Source organism: Hippocampus comes, unplaced genomic scaffold (assembly GCF_001891065.2).
Source record: "Hippocampus comes isolate QL1 unplaced genomic scaffold, H_comes_QL1_v1.1 scaffold185, whole genome shotgun sequence".
NCBI lineage: Eukaryota > Metazoa > Chordata > Actinopteri > Syngnathiformes > Syngnathidae > Hippocampus > Hippocampus comes.
In genome coordinates, this window is record NW_017805931.1 from 1,180,959 (window position 1) to 1,199,873 (window position 18,915).

Genomic DNA, 18,915 nt, shown 5'->3' on the forward strand with positions numbered 1-18,915 from the left:
CGTCCAAGCGCCCCGCTTGTTGGAATCCCGCCCCCCCCCCCCCCACCCCCCAGCCAAATGCGTGATGGAGCAACCGAGTGAGGAGGAGCAGAGATAAAGCAGCAGAGTGCAGATCTGATTAGGCTGCACTCCACAGGGATTAAGCACAACAGCTCCTTGTTAGGCTCCACTTTACTCTCACGTTGGGCCATTCGTAACAAGAATGATGACACCGAGGGGGTGGGGGCGGGGTGGATGGGGGGTGTTGCTAATTAACTCTCCTGCATGGTCACACGATCGGATTCTACATATTAATACGCGATTAATGCGCCACCGCTGCCCGATAAATAGTGCTGGACGTGTCGTGCATTATTCTCGCCGTAATAAGACGCTTTTTTTTTTTTCCCCAAGCCTGAACGAATCAAGTGTTCAATTACGTAGCGAGGGATTCCTTCCCCCCTGGTACAAAGTGTTCAAAATGTAATGTTCTGTTGCCAGTTGCATTTGCATTTGCATGCAAAGTGGCATCAGCAGTTTACATAAGTTCTGCCCTGGAAAGAAGTTGAGAGAACAAAGCCACACACACACACTTCAACGCAATGCATCATGGGGAGACGTACGGTCGTGTTCAGTAAAACGTCTGCCGACGAAAACTCAACGTTATTATCGAGTCACGCTACCTGCGCCGATACTTCGTTCCGGCGAGTAAGTAAACTGATTGATGAAACGAAGTAAAGTCAAGTGACCACTGTATATTTTCTTTCGTTTTTTTTTTTTTTAAATCCCAAACTGCTGCTTTTGTATAAATAAGGAAGGCACGGCCTGTCCAGGATGCAAAATGGTCGCTGGAATTTGTTTCCAAAGCTCACAAAGGATAAGCCGTAAAGATAGCGATAAAGGATTGATGTTTTTCGGGAGCTTTCAAAAAAAGTTGTGTTGCATTTGATGTTCCAGCTGGGTCAAACCGGGGTGAAGGCAACATTCTGGTCTGAAATCACTCGCATTGACGCATTCCTCCAAACTCTTTTTTCCCCCTCCTCCTATGGGAGCGTTTCATCTCCACTGATGTAATGTGCTCAAGCTCCTCTTCTTCTCTCTTCTTCTTTTTTTTTGGGGGGGGGGGGTGTGCGGGGGGAATTGATGGAATCTGTCCTGTCAGATGATACGGCTTCTCCATCACACTGCTCATTTACCACCAACCCCCCCTCCCCACCACTCTGCTTTTTTCTTCCCCCATCGTCTTGGCCAAGCAGACAATCCACCCCATCATGCATTAGCAGGAGGCTTGACGGACGAGACGACCCGGCTCAATCGTCTCATCTGATCCGTGAAAGCGCGGTGTGTCGATGATGACTAATGTCTGATTAAGGGAGCGCAAGAAATGCCCCGAATCATTTCAATCCGTGCGCGTGTATGATCACTTCCTCAAAAGTAATGCTCCTGCTCTGTATTGGTTCCATCTGCCGGGATGAATGTCAATTTACTTTCAAGCTGAGAGCTCTCGACTACTACTATGACTCTTTCGACGAACTCCATTCTTTTAACCCCACACTGAGTGTCAAATTTGGAAAGCTGGAGTATATTTGTGGTTTTAATGGAAAAAAAAATCGATATATTTTAGAGTTGCCTATCTAATATGGCTGTATTTACACTGATGCTGCACACCAGGCAGTGACAACACCATCATGTGAAACGTGACATTAATTTCAATGACGTCAAGCTGGCATTGGCAATGTATCGCAAATCGGCGTTCGGATGATGCCTTTGACTTTGACTTGTGAGCAAAAAATTTGAGATACGAGCCCTGTGTGGTGGCGCTGAACTTATCACATCAGTGAAACATAAGCTGGGAAAAAAAAAGGCTTCAAGCGGTCTTACACCACTCCCACATGAAATTTACTGTCAAAGTAAACATAAAACAAAGAGAATTACAGGGGGAATACAGTATCATAATCTTTTAATCACTCTTTTATGTCCACTATCTTAAATACCACTTAATGTGAAAGGCCAAAGAGAGGCTAATGAATGGCATCTATGTGGCTGTGTTGTCACGCTGTAGGGAACCGATATCTGAACACAAATGGTGCAGCAGCACAAGTAAACAAGTAATGAGTCGCTGACAGTAGATGAGTAAAAGTTCATCTTTACTTTTTAGTTTTTTTGGGGATGGGGGCATGACTGTACTACACTGCTACGCACTGGCCGAGTCACGCCCACCAGAAGAAGCGACTATGAATTATTTTGAATGAACTGTTTATTTGTTTATAGTCTATTTAATTATCTTCTAACTACATTTTTTATATCGTACATTATTGACATGCTATTTTACTTTTTAATAATCAGTGTCTCTCATTCCCCTGAGATGGAACCAGTTTGTTCGTGGCACAAAAATAGGTTGGGGACACAAACAAATCACTGCATAGATCCCGAACAATGTTGTGATCATGTAGTAGGTTGACTTGGGGAATGATTACATTTGTTTGCCAATCAGACTAATGTCAATGATCTCGCATAGCCATGGGAACCATTTCTTTTAGCCTGCCTGGATAATGAGGCGATGAGCGCGCCTCTAAATCTAATTGCGTTACGCCATCAGTCCAACTCGTGTACCTGCCACCTTCCCCCAGACTCTCACTTAAGAGGATGGATGACCAACCCGGAGCTGTTCATTATGTTTTGGTTGCCGAAGAGGTATGACATTGTTTGCCTGGCATGTTTCCGCTCTTGAGATGTCGAGGTGAAAGCCTAAATCACCTGAGTCGCAATCAAAATGAGATTTGTTGCTGCTAGTCATGTGTGCGTCGGCTCTCTTTCCCCTGCGCTGCTTGGTCCCGCACTAATAACTCGATTTTGGTTCGGTTGTTAAACAGAAAGGCTCCAACAAAAATAGCTGTTGTATATTCCTGATCTGAAAGTTATTGTGAAACGGGCGGCAAGTATTTTGGATGACGACGGACATTCACAATTAGGACCTACATGCTCCGCTACAAAAAGAAACAAAGAAACACCGCAGATTTTTGGCCAGGTAGCAAATGCCTCGGTGGTCGGGGACCACTGCTTTAGAGGACCCATGACCAAGCTTCCTGACTCTGGGCGTTTGGCTCCAGAATGTCTTTGAGAGTTTAGACATTTTACTGCACCCTGCAAAGATTCAAGACATCCTGTGCTGGATGTGGCAAAGCAGCCCCAGATCATAACCGAGCTTCCTCCATGCTAATTAAAACGCTCCACTTTTGTCTTATCTGTCCAAAAGATTTTCGCCCAGAACCGTCCTGGCTTGTCAACCATTTTGCCTACCTGCTTATATGGCGAGTATGCCACTTAGCAGCATTTTCCTTTCATTAAATTATAATTCCACACGGTACGTTGCAGGTTTCAACTCAAGCGCGCCGTGACGCGGAGAAGCGACTCCGCGCCCGTCGCGGCAATGAAGCCATACGACCAAATTCCCCAAACGTGATGTGATCCGCAATGACAGCGCGATGCACAATAACTGCGCGCCGAGACACGCAATGTGCTCTCGTTGCCTGAACATGTAATACGAGGGACGCAGCAAATAACCACACGGAGGTTGATTTTTACACCGCAGGTCCAAATGCGGAGTTTCAACTGAATGTATGTGTCCGATTTTTATTTTATTTTGGGGGTGACTGACTGTTTCTTGTCCATGTCAAGTCATACATATCACATATATTGCATGACGTAACCTGCATGCACAAAGGGCTTTTAATTATTTATCTGACCAAGGACCAAATACATTTTCCCTACTGAAATGAATTATAATGCCATTAATCCGTTCCAACACCCCAAAGAACAGATATTCTCAAAATTTTGGATTTTTATCCACATTTGCAGGTGGCCTGAATCTAATTTGAAGATATCCAAGCCCATGTGTTTTTGGTTTGGGTTTTTTTCCGTCTATGGGATCATCACGCATATCCGAAATTTGACACTTGAAAGCAAAAACAAATAATCGAAATTGTGTCACTTAAACCTTGCATTCCCATACCTGTAGATGATGCACGCGCAGTCCCTGCAGGTCCCGCAGTTCTCAATGTCCTGACCGGTTCGGTATGAATGTCTTCTGTGGAAAAGCATTGAGATGACATATCAAGGGGCAAAAGGATGTTTGTGTGTGTGCGCATGCATATTTGTGTGTGTGCGAGAGAACCGAGTTTGTGTATGGGGGCGCTGAGTGTGTGTTTAAGTGAGAGGGCCTGTGAGAGTGTCTGAGAGTGTGTGAATGAACGCGTACATGCGTATGCGTGCAAGCGTGTTTTTATCTCTCTACTGAGCGAACACACACAAAAAAAAAATAAAAAATTATCAATCCCCTGATCATTTTTTAATGAGCGCTACTCAGCCCAACCAAATCTCCTTCCCTTCCTCCTCCAACTGTTATGTAACTCATGAGTCACTACATCACTCCAGGCATAAAATAATGCTTATGAGGTAAAAGTCAAGTCTGCATGCATTACAGCGAGCCCCCATCACCGCATTCCCATGCCGGAGCACGCAAAACGACGGCGAGAAACCGCCAAAGTCCGCGTCGCATTGGCAACGATGCGCCCTTGGGATTACCCGCCTCAGACGCCATCCGTATCTCTCATCGTGTTGCGGCGATAAGGCGTCAGAGATGACTAAGAAGCTTAGTAGTAGATTTATTAAACGAAAATGAGAGTTTTAGCGACATCCCAAACCGCCGACGTGAGATGGAGATGCAGATTTTTTTTTTTTTTTTTTTCCCCCGCGGCGGCGCGGCAGTCCGTCGATCAAAAGTCTGACGTTTTGTCTGATGCGTCAGGAATACTTTCTGTGGCATGACTGACATGAGAGCTCGTCAAAATAACTACAGATGCTCCCTCCGCCCCCAACCCTCCGTGCCTCCTGCCAGGCGATATTTCATGTTCCTCCTCTTGACGCTCAATCTGCTCCAACGCGGTGTTTGCCTTCGGGGGGCTCGCCATGCTTACTTTGTGCTCGGTAAAAGTTGTCTGAGATATAAATAGTTGAGCGGGATCGTCGATGTAAAGCTGTTTGATCGTTTATTGGATATCCTTGATATCCAGCTAAAGGTCCCTGTACTAGGATGTCCTTTACTACTCATAAGACAATTCAGTTTAGAGGTGCATTGATTAACCCATAACTAACTGATGATCAACTTAATCTATAATTATTTCAATAGTCGATTAGCCCTTGAGAGAAGTTATTTTAATCCAGTCAGAAGACCATTGCAATCAAGTCTACCGGAGATAAAAGGACAGATAAGCTTCTCCTGGTCTGCTTGGAGAATGCAAACCCTTCAAGGACAAAAATGTGCAATTGCCAGCGAGGTTTCAAAATCCCGCTATGTTTGGTTCACCGAAGAGTCAAAAGTTGATTTTTTTTTTTTTTACATTAGAGTGGCTGTCTCCTTGAGCGTGCGATATTAGCTGTCATGGAATAAAACGGCAGGTACTCTGGTGTCACGCTGGCATTGACTTTGCACACGAGCAGTCCTTCATCACTTATATATTCCTACTGAGTCTTCTTCACGTCAGGCTGCAGACGACCAGATGGCTCCCTCGCCCAACACCCGGTCCCGGAGAGGCCCCCGCCTAGCTCGGGTTTACAGCTCTATTAGCCCGAAGCGTCTGGTCATATATTTACACGTTGAAATATGGCTAAGCTCCCATTTGACCTCAAGCTTCAATGCTTAAACCCAGACTAACGGCTTGATTTAACCTTCAGTTTAGTAAGCTTCGACATTATTGTTGAATTTACGCTCTTATCTCTCTAGAGGATTACACACAACAATCCTGGATCATAAGTCCAAGCCTCTGTGCCTTAATTTATTTTGGCCTAAAATGGAGGTTAAGACAGTTAAGTAGATGTCATAATTGTTTCATCATCCAATCTGACTGAAGTCTCTCCCTCGGTTTAAATAGATTATGTTAAATTCGCCGGATTCATGTTTACTTTAAAGTACGGCTTTACCAAGGATGATGTCATTTTTTTTTCTCAAGTATATCGTTCATCTCTGATGCTTGTGTTCATGTGAACCATCCATTTCCTCTCACGCCGATCGTTATTCGGGCCATGAGTGAGCTGGTGCCAATCCCACAATAAAATTGATGTTACCGGAGCCAAGATCTGAACCTCAAACCTCAGAACTGTGAGGCAGACATACATGTGCATGTGTTAATGTGAAGCACTGAAGTTTTTTTTCCTCACCCGTCTCGCTCAGCCTCCTTCTTCTCCAAATCTTGAATGACATCCAGTAGGATCTTGATCGTATTCTGGCTGGTCTCCAGGACTCCCTCCAGACTGTGGAGATGGTTCTGCAGGCTGCGAATGTCATGCAAGGGCCCGTTGGGGCCCAAGAGCTTCTCTGTAACTCGGGCCGGGTCCAACTTACACCTGGCCCCGGACATTAAACCTCCCAGAATCTCCTGGACCTGTCTCAGCGTGTCAGCTTGGGTGGGACTCAGGGCTTTCTCCCCGGAAACGACACAACCCTTGGCCCCAGAACATCCCTGCTGGTTTGGAGGGAGAACGCGTTGGCTGTTGGGAGCGTTGGATCCCGCACAGAGCATTTTGTGTAGTACCCCAAGCTGAGCCTGGGCTGAGCTGAGACAGCTGGGCTTAAAACAGGCCTTGGCGGGAGTGGATGGCTTTTCTGCTTTTGCCACACAAACTAGTGGAGTTTTAGCCCTGTGCTTAGGAGAGCTAGCTCCCTCGCAGACTTTCGGCGTGTCTGCGCATTTTGCAGCTTCTTTCTCCTCGTCTTTCTCCTTCTCGTTGGCCTTGTTCTCTGTCTTGAGCGCAGGCGGTCGGACTGCAGCCTCCGGCGGGTCGTTTCCTTTTTTACGTGGCGTGTAGGGCGGCGGCGGCGGTGCGGGAGGCGGTAGTCGAATGCCCCTCTTATCCTGAGCATTCAAGGGCGCCTGAGAGGGAGGCGTGTATGGCGGCGCGGCTCGAAACGAGTACAGAGGGACGGCTTTTGTTGGTGTCGCGCAGTGATGCACGTTTGGAAGATTGCTCAGTGGCAGCGGCAATGTGCTTGTTGTTAGTTTGGGGACTGAAGAGGAGTAGGGTGCTATGCCTATGCCGGCCGAGGAGGCGTTATGCAAAGCTTGACATGGAATGTTACAGTGAGCTACAGTTTGGATAAGGGTGGTACGCGTAGGGCTAGTAGGATTGTGGTTAGGGTCTGCTGCATGGGTTGTCGTGTAATAAGAAATGGAGGTGCAAGACAAAGCGGCTTGTGTCACGATTGTACACGGTGTTGGATTTGGAGCCGGATAGGCATTTGGCGGCTGTGGTTGAGCACTGGTTTGGTTTATGGCGTCACATGGAGCCCCACCGGGGTTATGTGCAGGAGAAGGGGTCAGACAGGTGAGGGGAATTGGGGATGTCGTGTTTGGGACGGGGGAGGCGCAGTTCGCAGTAGGGCATGCTGGTGTTGCTGGCAATGGATCAGAGTGGACGAACGGTGCACTGGCAAACGCCGACGGTGTAACGTGAGTATAGTATGAGATGGGCTGCGGGATCACAGTGGGTGCAGAGCAAGAAACGGGCAGCGGCGCTGAGGGAGTTGGGGGGGGCACACGAGCCGGCTCGATTGACGAGGAGCAAGATGGCTCTTTGCATTCATCAGGGCTCTGTGTTGGTGCCCTTGTGGGGGGCGGAGATGTCGAGTAAGGCACGGTAGGTATTTGTGAGGGGGGAGGGTCCTGTATCTCATTCGGAGGCACGGGACTCTCAACTTGAAAGTGATCTGAGTTTTTTGTCGATTGTGGTGGAGGCGGAGAAGGACTCGGGCTAGAGGTTTGTGTCCGGGATGGTTGATGGTCTGGAGGCAAAGGCAAGAGAGAGTCTGTTTGTATCTGAGTGGTGCGCTGAGCAATATCTAAAGGGATGGTCGAATTGGAGTCTTTGTTTTGAATCCGGACTTCAGACTGTTGTTTGTCCTCCGTTTGACTTTGTGTCGTACAATATTTTAAACGGGCAGACGTGCACTCGTTCTGAACTCGCGAAACGCAAAGTCTGGCGTTTGTAGCCGGCGGTGTGGAATGAGGGCTTTCAGTCTGAGTAGGAGTGGTGCAATAGTGCACTTCTTTTCCAGGATCGCTCGTTGTCCGATTCAGACGCTTTCTCCTCCTGACCAGCGAGGGAGTAACACTGCCCTGCCGCTTGGGGCCATCTCGGCAGGATGGGGTAGTGCAGTGGAATGGCTCGGTGTTGTGAAGGACTGATGGAGGACAACTGTGCCTGGAGTTTTTTGTGACGGCGACGGTTGATTTCATGTCCACCTTGGAGGATTTCGACCTCCGTTCAATCACAGTTCGATCCACGGGCCCTTCAGGACAATTCAGATCCTTGGAGCCAAGGAGGGCCACGTGGTTGTGTGAAAGGTACTCATCCTGGGAGTCGTGTTCATCATCGCCGTCTATGCCCAAAGAATCTCCCAAGCTGTGACTACGGGTGTGTGTGGAGGAGAGAGACTTTTTCAGGCATGGCGAGGTCTGGATGGCTGTGCTGGTGCTTGGCTTGCGCGTCATTGGCAAGGTCAAGGAGTTAGTCTGTGGCGGTGCCCAGCATCGACGTGTGGGCCCTGGCGTCAGTGGATGGGGAGGGGCCCTGGCCAAGAAAGCGGCCACAACCTCTATTGTACTCGCCATGTCACCACGCACCGCCCCTACCACAGAGGTCTGACCAGGTAGGCCGCCGGTTCGTGGTCCATCCCGATCCCCCCACAGTCCCTTGGGGGACCTGCTGCTGTGTTTGCGCAGAGGATGAGGACTGTCGCAATCTGCCGTCGGCCTCTGATGGCTGCTGTTCTCACCCGTGCCACTGTTGCCGCTGCTGCTGCTGCCATCCTCCAGGTCTTTAAAGCGGACCTGGTGGGTGCGGTTGCGGCGCCGCCTCAGGCGGCTCTCAATATCCGGGGAGTCCCGATTGAGAAGCACAGAACGCACAGTCATTGTCCCGGTTTTTTCTACCAGGGCACTTTTGCCGTTGGTTTGGCCCGTCAGCAAGAGGTTGGGCTCTTTGCTCACCATTGCTTTGTCCACTCGCTCTCCCCCAACATCCAACAACTCTGCGGGCAGTCGGATCTGACGCAAAAGGCCCGGGCGTATCAGTGCATCACCAAGGAAATTGAATTTCCATTTGATTTATCGGCATTAATACAGCAAGAGATCCGGAGTTGTTGTTGACTGTCCTTTGAAATAACTGTTTTGGGGTTTTTTTTTTGGGCTCGTGCACAGGTTATCCCTTGTCTTTAACCCAAGGAAAAGTCATATTCACAGGTCGAGATGATGAAAGATCAAAAGAAAGAGAATAAAGTCCTTTATCTTTTACCTGTAGAAAAATAAATGCATGCAGTCTAAATGTTCTTCAAACTGCCGCATGTCTTCTGTTGCTCTCGCTCCCCATTCATCTGCGAGAAAGATTCCAAGCGAATAAGCATGGGGGATGCAACCTGTCCTTCAGTTTTGTGTCCATCACATTGGCTGTTGGACCTCTCCAATTGTGTTGTCCTCCGGGCCATCAGAAGGAAGGACGGCCAAGTTATAGACCGGACCCGCTTGGCTCTCCATCACACCCTGCGTCATTCAGCTTTTGTGGCTCTCACTTTCTTGCTTTTATTGCCCTCCCCTTCAAAGCTCTTTTCTTCTTTTGGCCCTTCTTTCACCGAGTCATTTCCTTGTGGCTCAATACAGTAGAAACTCCTATTAAAAAAAAAAAAAAAAAGAGAGAGAGAGAGAGAGAGAGAGAGACAAAAGGAGGTGTGAGAGACTGTAATTGTTCCCATATTATTGCGATTCCATTGAAACACAGCACGCTTCTTCCTCGGCATAATGAAGAAGCGATAAGGTAGGCAGCGATTTTAAAAATGCATGAGAAGCCGGGTCAACGCAGAATGGAGGAAGAACAGATCAATCAGCCAATGTAATGACAGGGTGGAGGTGGCAAAAGAAAAGACTTGACGAACACAATAGCGAGGGAAAGGAGATTGTAATTAAGGCTCATTCACGCAGACTGCAGGCGACGCTGTTTATGTACGTGTACTAATGTCACCGTGGCGGCACTGATGTGACTCAATGCAGCATGTTGTGACTCTTGTCATATCCCTCACATGCGCGCGTGCGTACGTCATTTCTCCTTTCCGCCATGTTTGGGAGTCGGCGGCGGTGCTTCCGGGCGTCTTGACGATGCGCCGCGCTGACACCCTCCCTGATTCATCTGCTCGCCGTGTGACAGTCCGTCCGCCACGCTCGGCCGTGCTCTCGTCACTCCCAATTCGACACTGCGTCTGCCGCGACCCCCCCGTCGATGCGACACTTCAATTTTCCGTCCGTCTCGCTGACACCTGGTGGGTGTGACCAATACTTGGTTAACTGAAGTCGATTCAGTTAGGTATGTGTATTTTAGTGGAGTATTCATTTCTCTGACGCACCTCGTATTTCCTACGTTTAAAAGTAATTGTCTGTGCTTTCTCGAAAATAGAGTTGTTACTTTTTTCACCAGCGCGGATGACTGCACAACTTACAGCGAGGTGAAGTTAACGGCGATGGGGATCTTGATTGATTGAGAGCTTGGGGCTATTATGAGCCAGACAAAATAGGGACAGCAGCGACGTGAACCAGGGCACATTAACACATTTTACAATTGCCGTTTTGAAGGGAATTGTTGGATGTTGTCATTTCCAAGAATGATTTGTGGCGTCTGCATTGTCCTTTGACAGCCTCAAAATTGCCACGCTCTGTTTACAAGAATCATGTATCTGTTTAAAAAAAAAAAAAACAGGTAACGCATATTTTTTTTCAGTTTTCATCATTAGCTAACTTCCTTTTGTATTGTTAGCAAGTTTACATTAGCCATTGGGACACGTTGTTTTGATGGCATAGCCAATGCTTCTTGTATTATATGAAACTGACAGTAACATTTCAGGTTGTACTTTTTTTTAAGGAGTTTGATTTGCTATTTTTAGCAGTTAATTTTACCGACACTTTTACTGAAATACCACTTGTGAGTACTTTTGACACCTCTGCCATCCGATAACCTCTCCTAACTGACTCCCCCCCCCCACCCCCCTTCGTACTCTGCGGTTGCGGTAATTAGTGACGCCTTCGCAGCTTCCAGGTCATTTCGAGAGCGAGCGAGGAAGCGACACCCGAGGGCCTGACACTTTTTATTTACGCCTCTCTCTTTCTCTCTGCAGCTCGCAAGGGGGAGCATCTTTGTCACATCCGCGCAAAAGCACACTTATTGGGATTAACAATGATTAAAGACTTCGCCCCGAGGCCAAATATCAACAGCGCACGCTCGTATACGCTAATGGATTTAGGGATGAATGACGGTGATTCCTGTTTATTTTATGTTCTTATCGGCGATGAGCCGCTTACGATGATTCACCTGGACTACTAAATCATCCCCGGGTACAAGGGCAAAAGTATACGAGGAGCGCATACTTAACAAGGTCAACCTGCTTCGGCGCAACAACAGCAGTTTAATGGCGGTAGGAGTCATATCGTCTTCGAATCGCAACATTGCAATCATTTCGATGACATGATACGGGAACAGCGGCTCTGTCATTGCCATGGCGACACCGCATCACCCACCTTAATGGGCCGTAATATTGGCAGAGCGGCAGGAAATGATTCTCATGTTGCACTGACGTCACCGCGGTGTTAGCTTTTGGAGCTGTGAGCGGTGCTTGTGCAAATTTCCAATTGGAGGACATGATACTTAGGACTGGCTTCTGTGACCACGCAACAAGGGCATGGCGAACACCCAGTGCACACATGACGCACACTTGACCATCTGTCCACCGACAGTCAAGAGTCTCATCTTTCAAACCAGAAATTCCCTCCAAATGCAAAAAAAAAAAAAAAAGAGATCAGAAACCCCAACTCCCAGACCACGCACCGGCACCGGACCGTGAGCCATTTGATAACAGGCTGCGCACAGAGACTGAATCGAAAATATTTAATGATCATCAACTTTGGAATGATTTTTTTTTTTTTGTTGTATTTTATTCGGGGTGGTACACTCGCCTGACTTGTGAGCGGACATCGTGGGTTCGGTTCGACGGCGTGGATGTGGGTGTGAATGGGCGTTTGTCTCTATATGTGCCCTGCGACCGGTTCAGGGTGTAGTCTGCCTTCCGCCCAAAGTCACCTAGGATAGGCTCCAGCAACTACCTCCGACCCTGTTCAGGATAAGCGCTGTTGAAAATGGATGGATGGATTTTATTTTTCAGCCGTCCTGTACGGCTACATGCGCATGCGAAGTTGAGGACCTTATCTTGCCAGAATGGTTTTTATCTGCAAGAGGGAATTTTCAAAAGTATAGAACTACGATTACATTACATAGGATTCACGTTCACCGGGACTATATCGGTGTCACCAACATTTTCGAAGCTGAGAGCTGCTTCTTGGGTACTGATTGACGCGAAGGGTTACCAGCGGGGTTTCGGGGAAGCAAACCTCATTTTTGTGGAATGCACATTGGAGGTTAATCAGTGTTTTTCAAAATTATTTTTTTAACTCTTTCAGGGACAGCGGCTGCTACAGTGGACAGCTTATCATGTTATCAGGTTACAGGTTATTTTTTTAGTGCGTTGAAAGGGTTAGACCTCACCACAATGGCATCAATTATATGCGACTTTTCGCTAGCCCGCTCCCTATTCTCCGCGAATAGCGGGGGTCCTTTTTGTTTCAAAAGCAAGTCATTTGAGTCTTTTTTTTTTTTGGGGTGACTGTAATGTAAGATGAGTTGGAAATTCTATTCAGTCATAGTTTGCCATATAGTTATTTCCCTGCTTGGTCCCCAACCCCCATGAATAGTTTTCCTGTAATTATCACTTTCCGATTGCATAAGCATAGGTTCCGACTTGTGCACAAATTTGGGTTTGTTACCGCTGTAGGGACGGACGGAACTCCCATCAATAACCAAGGTCTCCTTGTAAAAAAAAAAAAAATCAAATAAATAAAAATACTACCTCCCTGTCGGTGGAGCCTGGCAAAGCCACTTATTCGCGGCTCCTGCTTTAATATACCGTCTCCTGACCTTGGATTTTTCTACTTTAATCTTTCGTGGCTTCAACCATGTTGCCGTCCTTCTGATTTTTCATTAACATCCCGTATCTCTCAAGTCATCTGGCTTTCTTGTAAGGGCGAAAAGAAAAAAAAAAAATCCGTTTCAACCTTCACCCTGACAGATTTGCCTCTGAGGCTCCATCCCGCCATTCACACGACCATTCCCCCTTACTCATTCCCCCCACGGTGTCATCCTCATCCTCTCCCTTCTATCTTTCTTCCATCTTCTTATCAGCCATGCCACTTGTATCACTCTCGCTCCCGCCGACGCTACAACGCAATTTTACATTGGACCCTCCCCCCCCTTCCCACCGCCACCATTAGAACCTCCCGCTCCCACCCCCAGCGCACTTTCTCCCTCACCGTCTCGCAAAGCGCCCTCCAGATCAAAAAAAATTTACGCCGACAATTTAATGAATGCGTACCCCGGCTGGCTCCCGCGGCCGAGGCCGGCCCTTCCCTACATGTGACATTTTCATGTTGAGGTTTATTGGCAGACTGGAGATAAATCACCGGGCAAGAGGAAGAAGGTGTGCAAGCGCATAATGCCACAGTTGGGCTCATAACTCTCGGAGGTTATTATTTAAGCTTCACCACAGCCTGCTCGCCTGCTGCTTACCATTCGCAGGAGGCTTTTCTGTCAGCGTTCCCGCTCCTGATGATATCAGGTCGCGTCTCATCTCAATTTAAGACTCATCTTGTGCATTTACGGTGACAGCGCTCAAACGATTTGGGAATTGAACACGTTTTCCAGGATTTCTGACGATCCTTCAAAAAAAAAAAAAGTCTTCATTTTAATTTTCCCAAATGAGAGCCTTAATTATCCTTACGAATGACAGTCAATCCCTAATTTTTCCACTCTCAGTGGTCATATTTAGTAGGGGGAAATATCTTGAATTTGATCCAAGTGACCTTTAAAATAAATATTAAATTCTTCTTCCTTTAAACTTGCAAATGTCGAATTTTGGTTCAAAAGTCCAACAAGAACACGTGAGACGACTCCATTGAAGTACCTGACAATATTGATTTTTTTTTTCCTGTTAATCAGTTTTCACCAGTATTAAAGCACCAAAAAAAAAAAGAAGTTACTTTACTCATCATGTTTATTTTTTTCTCAATTGATCGGAATTTTGTCAAATATTGCAATTGGCATCGGCCTACAAAATCACTTATCAGTCGGGCCCAAGTAATTCGTAATAACGACGATAAATCTCTTCATCCTCTTTCCGTAGCTCTTGTCCTCACGCGTGAGCATGAATCCTCGAGGCGCGGTACGTCATTGACTGGTCGCTCGCCATTCGCTCTGGCGCATATTCAAACAACGATTCATACCCACGTTCATACTTTGGGACGATTTGGTCTTCAGTGAACATCACGTGTTTTTGGGGAGTGCGCAATTTGCTCAAATGACCTTTCGTTATGTTATTTGGATATGCTGTTTATTCGTGTGTGATCACACCAATCGAATATGACATTTATTCTGTTCACCCAAATGATGCAACATAATTGATCGCAAATTATTTTGTGGACCCCCAATGTGGCAATCACCGTTCTAGCTAAAACTAGTACCACCTTTGTGGCACAGGTTAGAAGGTGCAGTGTGTTCTTTCGTTGTGCTAAAACAACAACAACAACAACAAAAAGTCTTGTCATATCGCCCGGACATGCTCTGATTTGTCACGCAGCGCGGAGATTTGGAGGAGGCGGCAAATAGCGGAAGAGGTTGAAGGAGAGGAGGTAGACACGCTCGGTTATATTTAGTGACGTTGCGAGACCAAGCGAGAGAAGTCCGACCAAGTGTGATGGAGGAGGCGGTAAAAGACAAGGCAACCAGGGGAGGGTGGGGAGCACAAAGAGGAAATGTCACGGCTCGGGTTCGGTGGAGTGGTAAATCAGGAGCATCAGCGTGTCAGGGCGTTTAAGGAGGAACTGGAGAGGAACTAAGAAAAGCGAAATGATCAGCGATTGGGCCCGGCAAACACGCCGCCGTCGCACGGATTTACAACCGCGACGCACACCGAGCCTTTGCGTCGTTTCGAGATGTGCTTGCAGATTGTTATTTTGTCAGCTCAGCATTGGGAAGCCTCGTGGGGGAGGTGGGCTTGTTTTATTTGACACGCTGCAACTGGCAAGGATGTTGAAATGCAAAAAAAAAAAAACACGTGAGGGGGACAGCAAGGAGGCGTCCGAGATGCTTGATACGACTTTCATTTCTTCCGTGATTACACTTGCAACTCAAAATGCTCTTATCTCAAATCATCTTTCCGTATTGAAATGACAAGAAGTGCCATTAATCTGTTCCAGCCGCCCCCACCCATAAATTTGTTTTTAACAGGAGAAATAGCATCCGACAATATTATACTTGTGATGACATGATTGATTATTGTCGAGATCGAAGCAACTTTTGCCATATTTTTTGCTTCAATTCAATGAATATTGTGCTGCGCCCTCTGATTTTTACACCTTGACCACCTGGTGGCAGTATAATAAAGACATGACTACATGGAGTCAATCAGAACTCTCGTTAGGCTGCAGTATGTGTTCGTCACACTGTGCAGAGGATAAAGAATCTATGCATGCGAGTATTGTTATATTAAGTCGACATGTCTTGCGAATGTCACCACAGCACGTCCAGAAAACGTGAGATGGGACATTTCCAATGCAAAGTTCCTTGGCATCAATTTGCCACAAGATGGCGCCAAAGCTCTACTTTTCTATCAGACAAGACTTTGGCACCATCTTGCTCGGAAATCTCTCCAGTGAACACTGTACCTTGCTCTACTCAATACCTGATTGTTTAATTGATAAGGAGGTGTGGCTTAGGGCAATCTGGACGTGGTGAGCGTTGTTTCCTCGCCACCGTAGCAAGTCCGGGGAAAGTTAGCGAAACTCGATGGGAACATCGCGGAGCATTTAGCTGCTGAAAAAGCCAAATGTTTCCCTCGGGCTTCTCACGGAGAGAAAAACAGAAGCGTAAGGAGAGTGATAATTGGAGCACTCCGGGTGAATGCTAATGACGGCGCGTGTCTGCGGCGCGTCGGCACGGGCAAATGTTTGCGAGCTCAACTTTGCCTTTGAACATAATAGCGGATAAAAATCATTAGGTGGTTCACACGCGCATTGTTTTGCTGCCAAGGAGTTCAAATAGCATTTTAATTTGGATTCCTGCAAATAATGGATATCTGGAAGGCACGACGGCAATTTGGCTGAAGAGGTTCCGACGCCTTTGTAGCATTTCCACACACGCCGGGTTGTTTATCTTGCCTCCCTGGCACACAACTTCACATCTTTACACTTTAAGCTGAGAATTTGTGTTGATTTGTCTCTTGATGTGAAATAACAGAGGGTTGCTTGAGTGGCAGTTGTAATCACTCTGCTTTTCCCCAAGGAAGTTCAGATTGCTTCCAACTTTTCCGGGGACGTGAGCGCCAGCATAGATTTGTCCCATCTGTCCGCCGTGGACCCACAGTGGCGTGTTTGAGATGAAAATCCCATCCGAAGCGAGCTAATAGATTGTGACGAACGCACTTCGACAACAGCGGTCAATATTTTGTGCCAAGGGAATCCAAAGTAAGCATATTCGTTTCTTAGACGACAGATTAATTACTGTTTTTTGTTGTTGTTGTTTTTCTCGGAGCATTGTTAAACAGCGGCTGTATTTTTAGCTCCTATTCGACTGTTGTGACCCGTGAGGCCCTCATCCAAACGGCCCTGCGAGTACTCGATCTTTCGAATGTTGAGGTGACCAGCTGCCTGTCTAAAATAAAATAGTTACATTTTTAAACGAGATAAAAATAATAAAGAGATACGTTTGAAATAATGTGTGAAATTGAAAAAAATAAAATATATCAGGTAAGAAATTAAACACATTAAATAAAATACAGTATAAATGACATGAACATTTTAATATGATTAAAAAAAATGTTTGCCAAAAAAAACAAACACGTGGTAGCCAATTGAAAGGTGGTAAGAGAGCACCAAAAAAAGTAAGAGATACAGTATTTAGGTGTTAAATAAAAAAAACTAAGGAACCACAAATACATTAATTAATAACTATATGAAATTACTAATGAATGATAAATGGTAGGACAAAATGATGCGCTAACAAAAAAAAAGAAAAAAAACTGAAAGACTAAAAAAGTAAGAGTAACTGTCCAGTGTTTTGGTGTAAAATTAGATATGAATCATCAACAAATGAATTACATGCAATAATACAAAATATTTAAAAAAAAAAATAAAGCCAAATATATTTCCCATTAAACTGTTCCAATTCAGAATTTTATATCAAATTGAGAAAAAAAATTGGTTGAAAGAGAACTGTTTCCAATTTTATATGAAACAACAACACATTTCTTAAATAAAATGTGGAATTAAAATATATTATTATAATTTGATAATTATTATAATGTATGTTTACAATCTGTAAATAACACCTTTCCAAAGGCACTGTTCAGTACCACCTAGCATAGCGTGTGCACACACACTCACACACACACGATGTAACTATACTAATGGGATTCCCTCAGTCAGTGTTTTCTCCCCCCCCCCGTGAAACTTTGTGGATACCCCCTTTCTAAACCCACACGCAAGGAGTGACATATATGCAAGGGAAGCACAGTGCTGGAATCTGCAGCGGAAGCGTCTTGCTCGTCGGAGCATCCCGTAAAGCTGCACAGTCTCAGAAAATAAGACACCCCATCCACAATAAAGTCCATCCCCGGTTATCTTTGCGCGCACACAAACACGCGCACCAGCAAACACGAGGCAGCCAAGCAACCAGGCTCTGAGCACATGACACCTCTTGTGGCAACAACAAAAAAAAATGTCAGTGATGCCTTTGATTCGAAACATATGATGGGGGGGTTGGGGGGAGCACACACACGCACAACACGGGAGTAAAAGATGTCCAAACAAGAGGCTATTTAGTATAGCCGGGCTTATCGCCACGGCGATGCCGAGCTGAGTCGCACGTACCGCATCTCTCTCCTCCTCCGGTCCTCGCATCCCTCCGGCGTTGCTCGTTATTCCCGCCGCCGCCTTCTTCCGTCCTCCTCCGGATGTCTCCCGTCTCTCTTTCGCTCTCCGTCCCCCGCCCACACCCTCCCCGCTTCGGTCTCCCCTTCACGTGGGGACCTTGGTGGGCATCCCTGGGAGCTGGCTTCCTGGCGGTTGGAGCGCTGCGAGTGGAAGTGAACGGACAGGAGGGGGAGCAAGACGACAAGAGTGAGCAAACAGGCAGTTATCCTCTCATGTGTTTCAGCTCCCCCCTCTCCCCTGCTCTCCTCCCTACATCAGCGGCGCTGTGGTTACCCCAACACCCCCACCCCCGTCCCCCCTTCCCTCCTCGCCACACTTCGCATCGCTCCGTCCGTCGTGACCTCCTCTCGGGTGTCGCCATGCGACCTCCCCCCTGTGTCCTTTTAAAGCGAGGGGGAAGGTGGAGTCGAATTAAAAAGCAGAGTATGTAAAGCTGCGGGGAGGGAGGAAGCAAAAGGGGTCGTGGGGGGTGAAGTGGGGGGCAGGACATTTAGTTTTGGCGGGTGGAGGGGAGGAGCTTGGCAAGACACCAAGGTCAACGGCAGAGGAAAGCACAAAGGTTGTGAACAAACGACCAAATGTCCTCATGCTAAATATCAAAGCAATTTTCCACATCGAAATTTTCAGTGAAAACGATGTTGTATGAAAAAAGAAAATCAGAAGACAGTGTGAAGAAATCACCTGCTTTCATGTTGAAAATGGATGACAGGGGTGCCTTGGGTCAATTTAGTGGAGCCCAGAGGTGAAGCGGCATTTAGCGGTTATGCTGCATGGTAGAAGACCACAAAAAAAAATTATATATATATATATA

At 46.7% G+C, this 18,915-nt stretch overlaps 2 protein-coding genes across 3 annotated transcripts in view; one reads left to right on the top strand and one right to left on the bottom strand.

Annotated features, from left to right (window-relative positions):
* LOC109527967 (mucin-2) overlaps positions 1 to 18,390 on the bottom strand; it is a 31,191-nt gene extending 12,801 nt beyond the window's left edge. Inside the window, exons 1-3 of one of the 2 annotated variants that reach the window (XM_019890206.1) lie at positions 18,042 to 18,390; positions 6,193 to 9,695; positions 3,989 to 4,060 (exon numbers count right to left, since the gene is read on the bottom strand). In XM_019890206.1, the coding sequence (XP_019745765.1) occupies positions 3,989 to 4,060; positions 6,193 to 9,023 (2,903 nt within the window). In that variant the 5' untranslated portion in view covers positions 9,024 to 9,695; positions 18,042 to 18,390. Of the gene's footprint in view, positions 1 to 3,988; positions 4,064 to 6,192; positions 9,696 to 18,041 lie in introns of both variants that reach the window. The other variant, XM_019890205.1, reaches the window with a different exon arrangement.
* Positions 1 to 18,915, top strand: part of LOC109527968 (BCL2/adenovirus E1B 19 kDa protein-interacting protein 3) — a 39,655-nt gene that overhangs the window by 12,471 nt on the left and 8,269 nt on the right. The window lies entirely within an intron of this gene.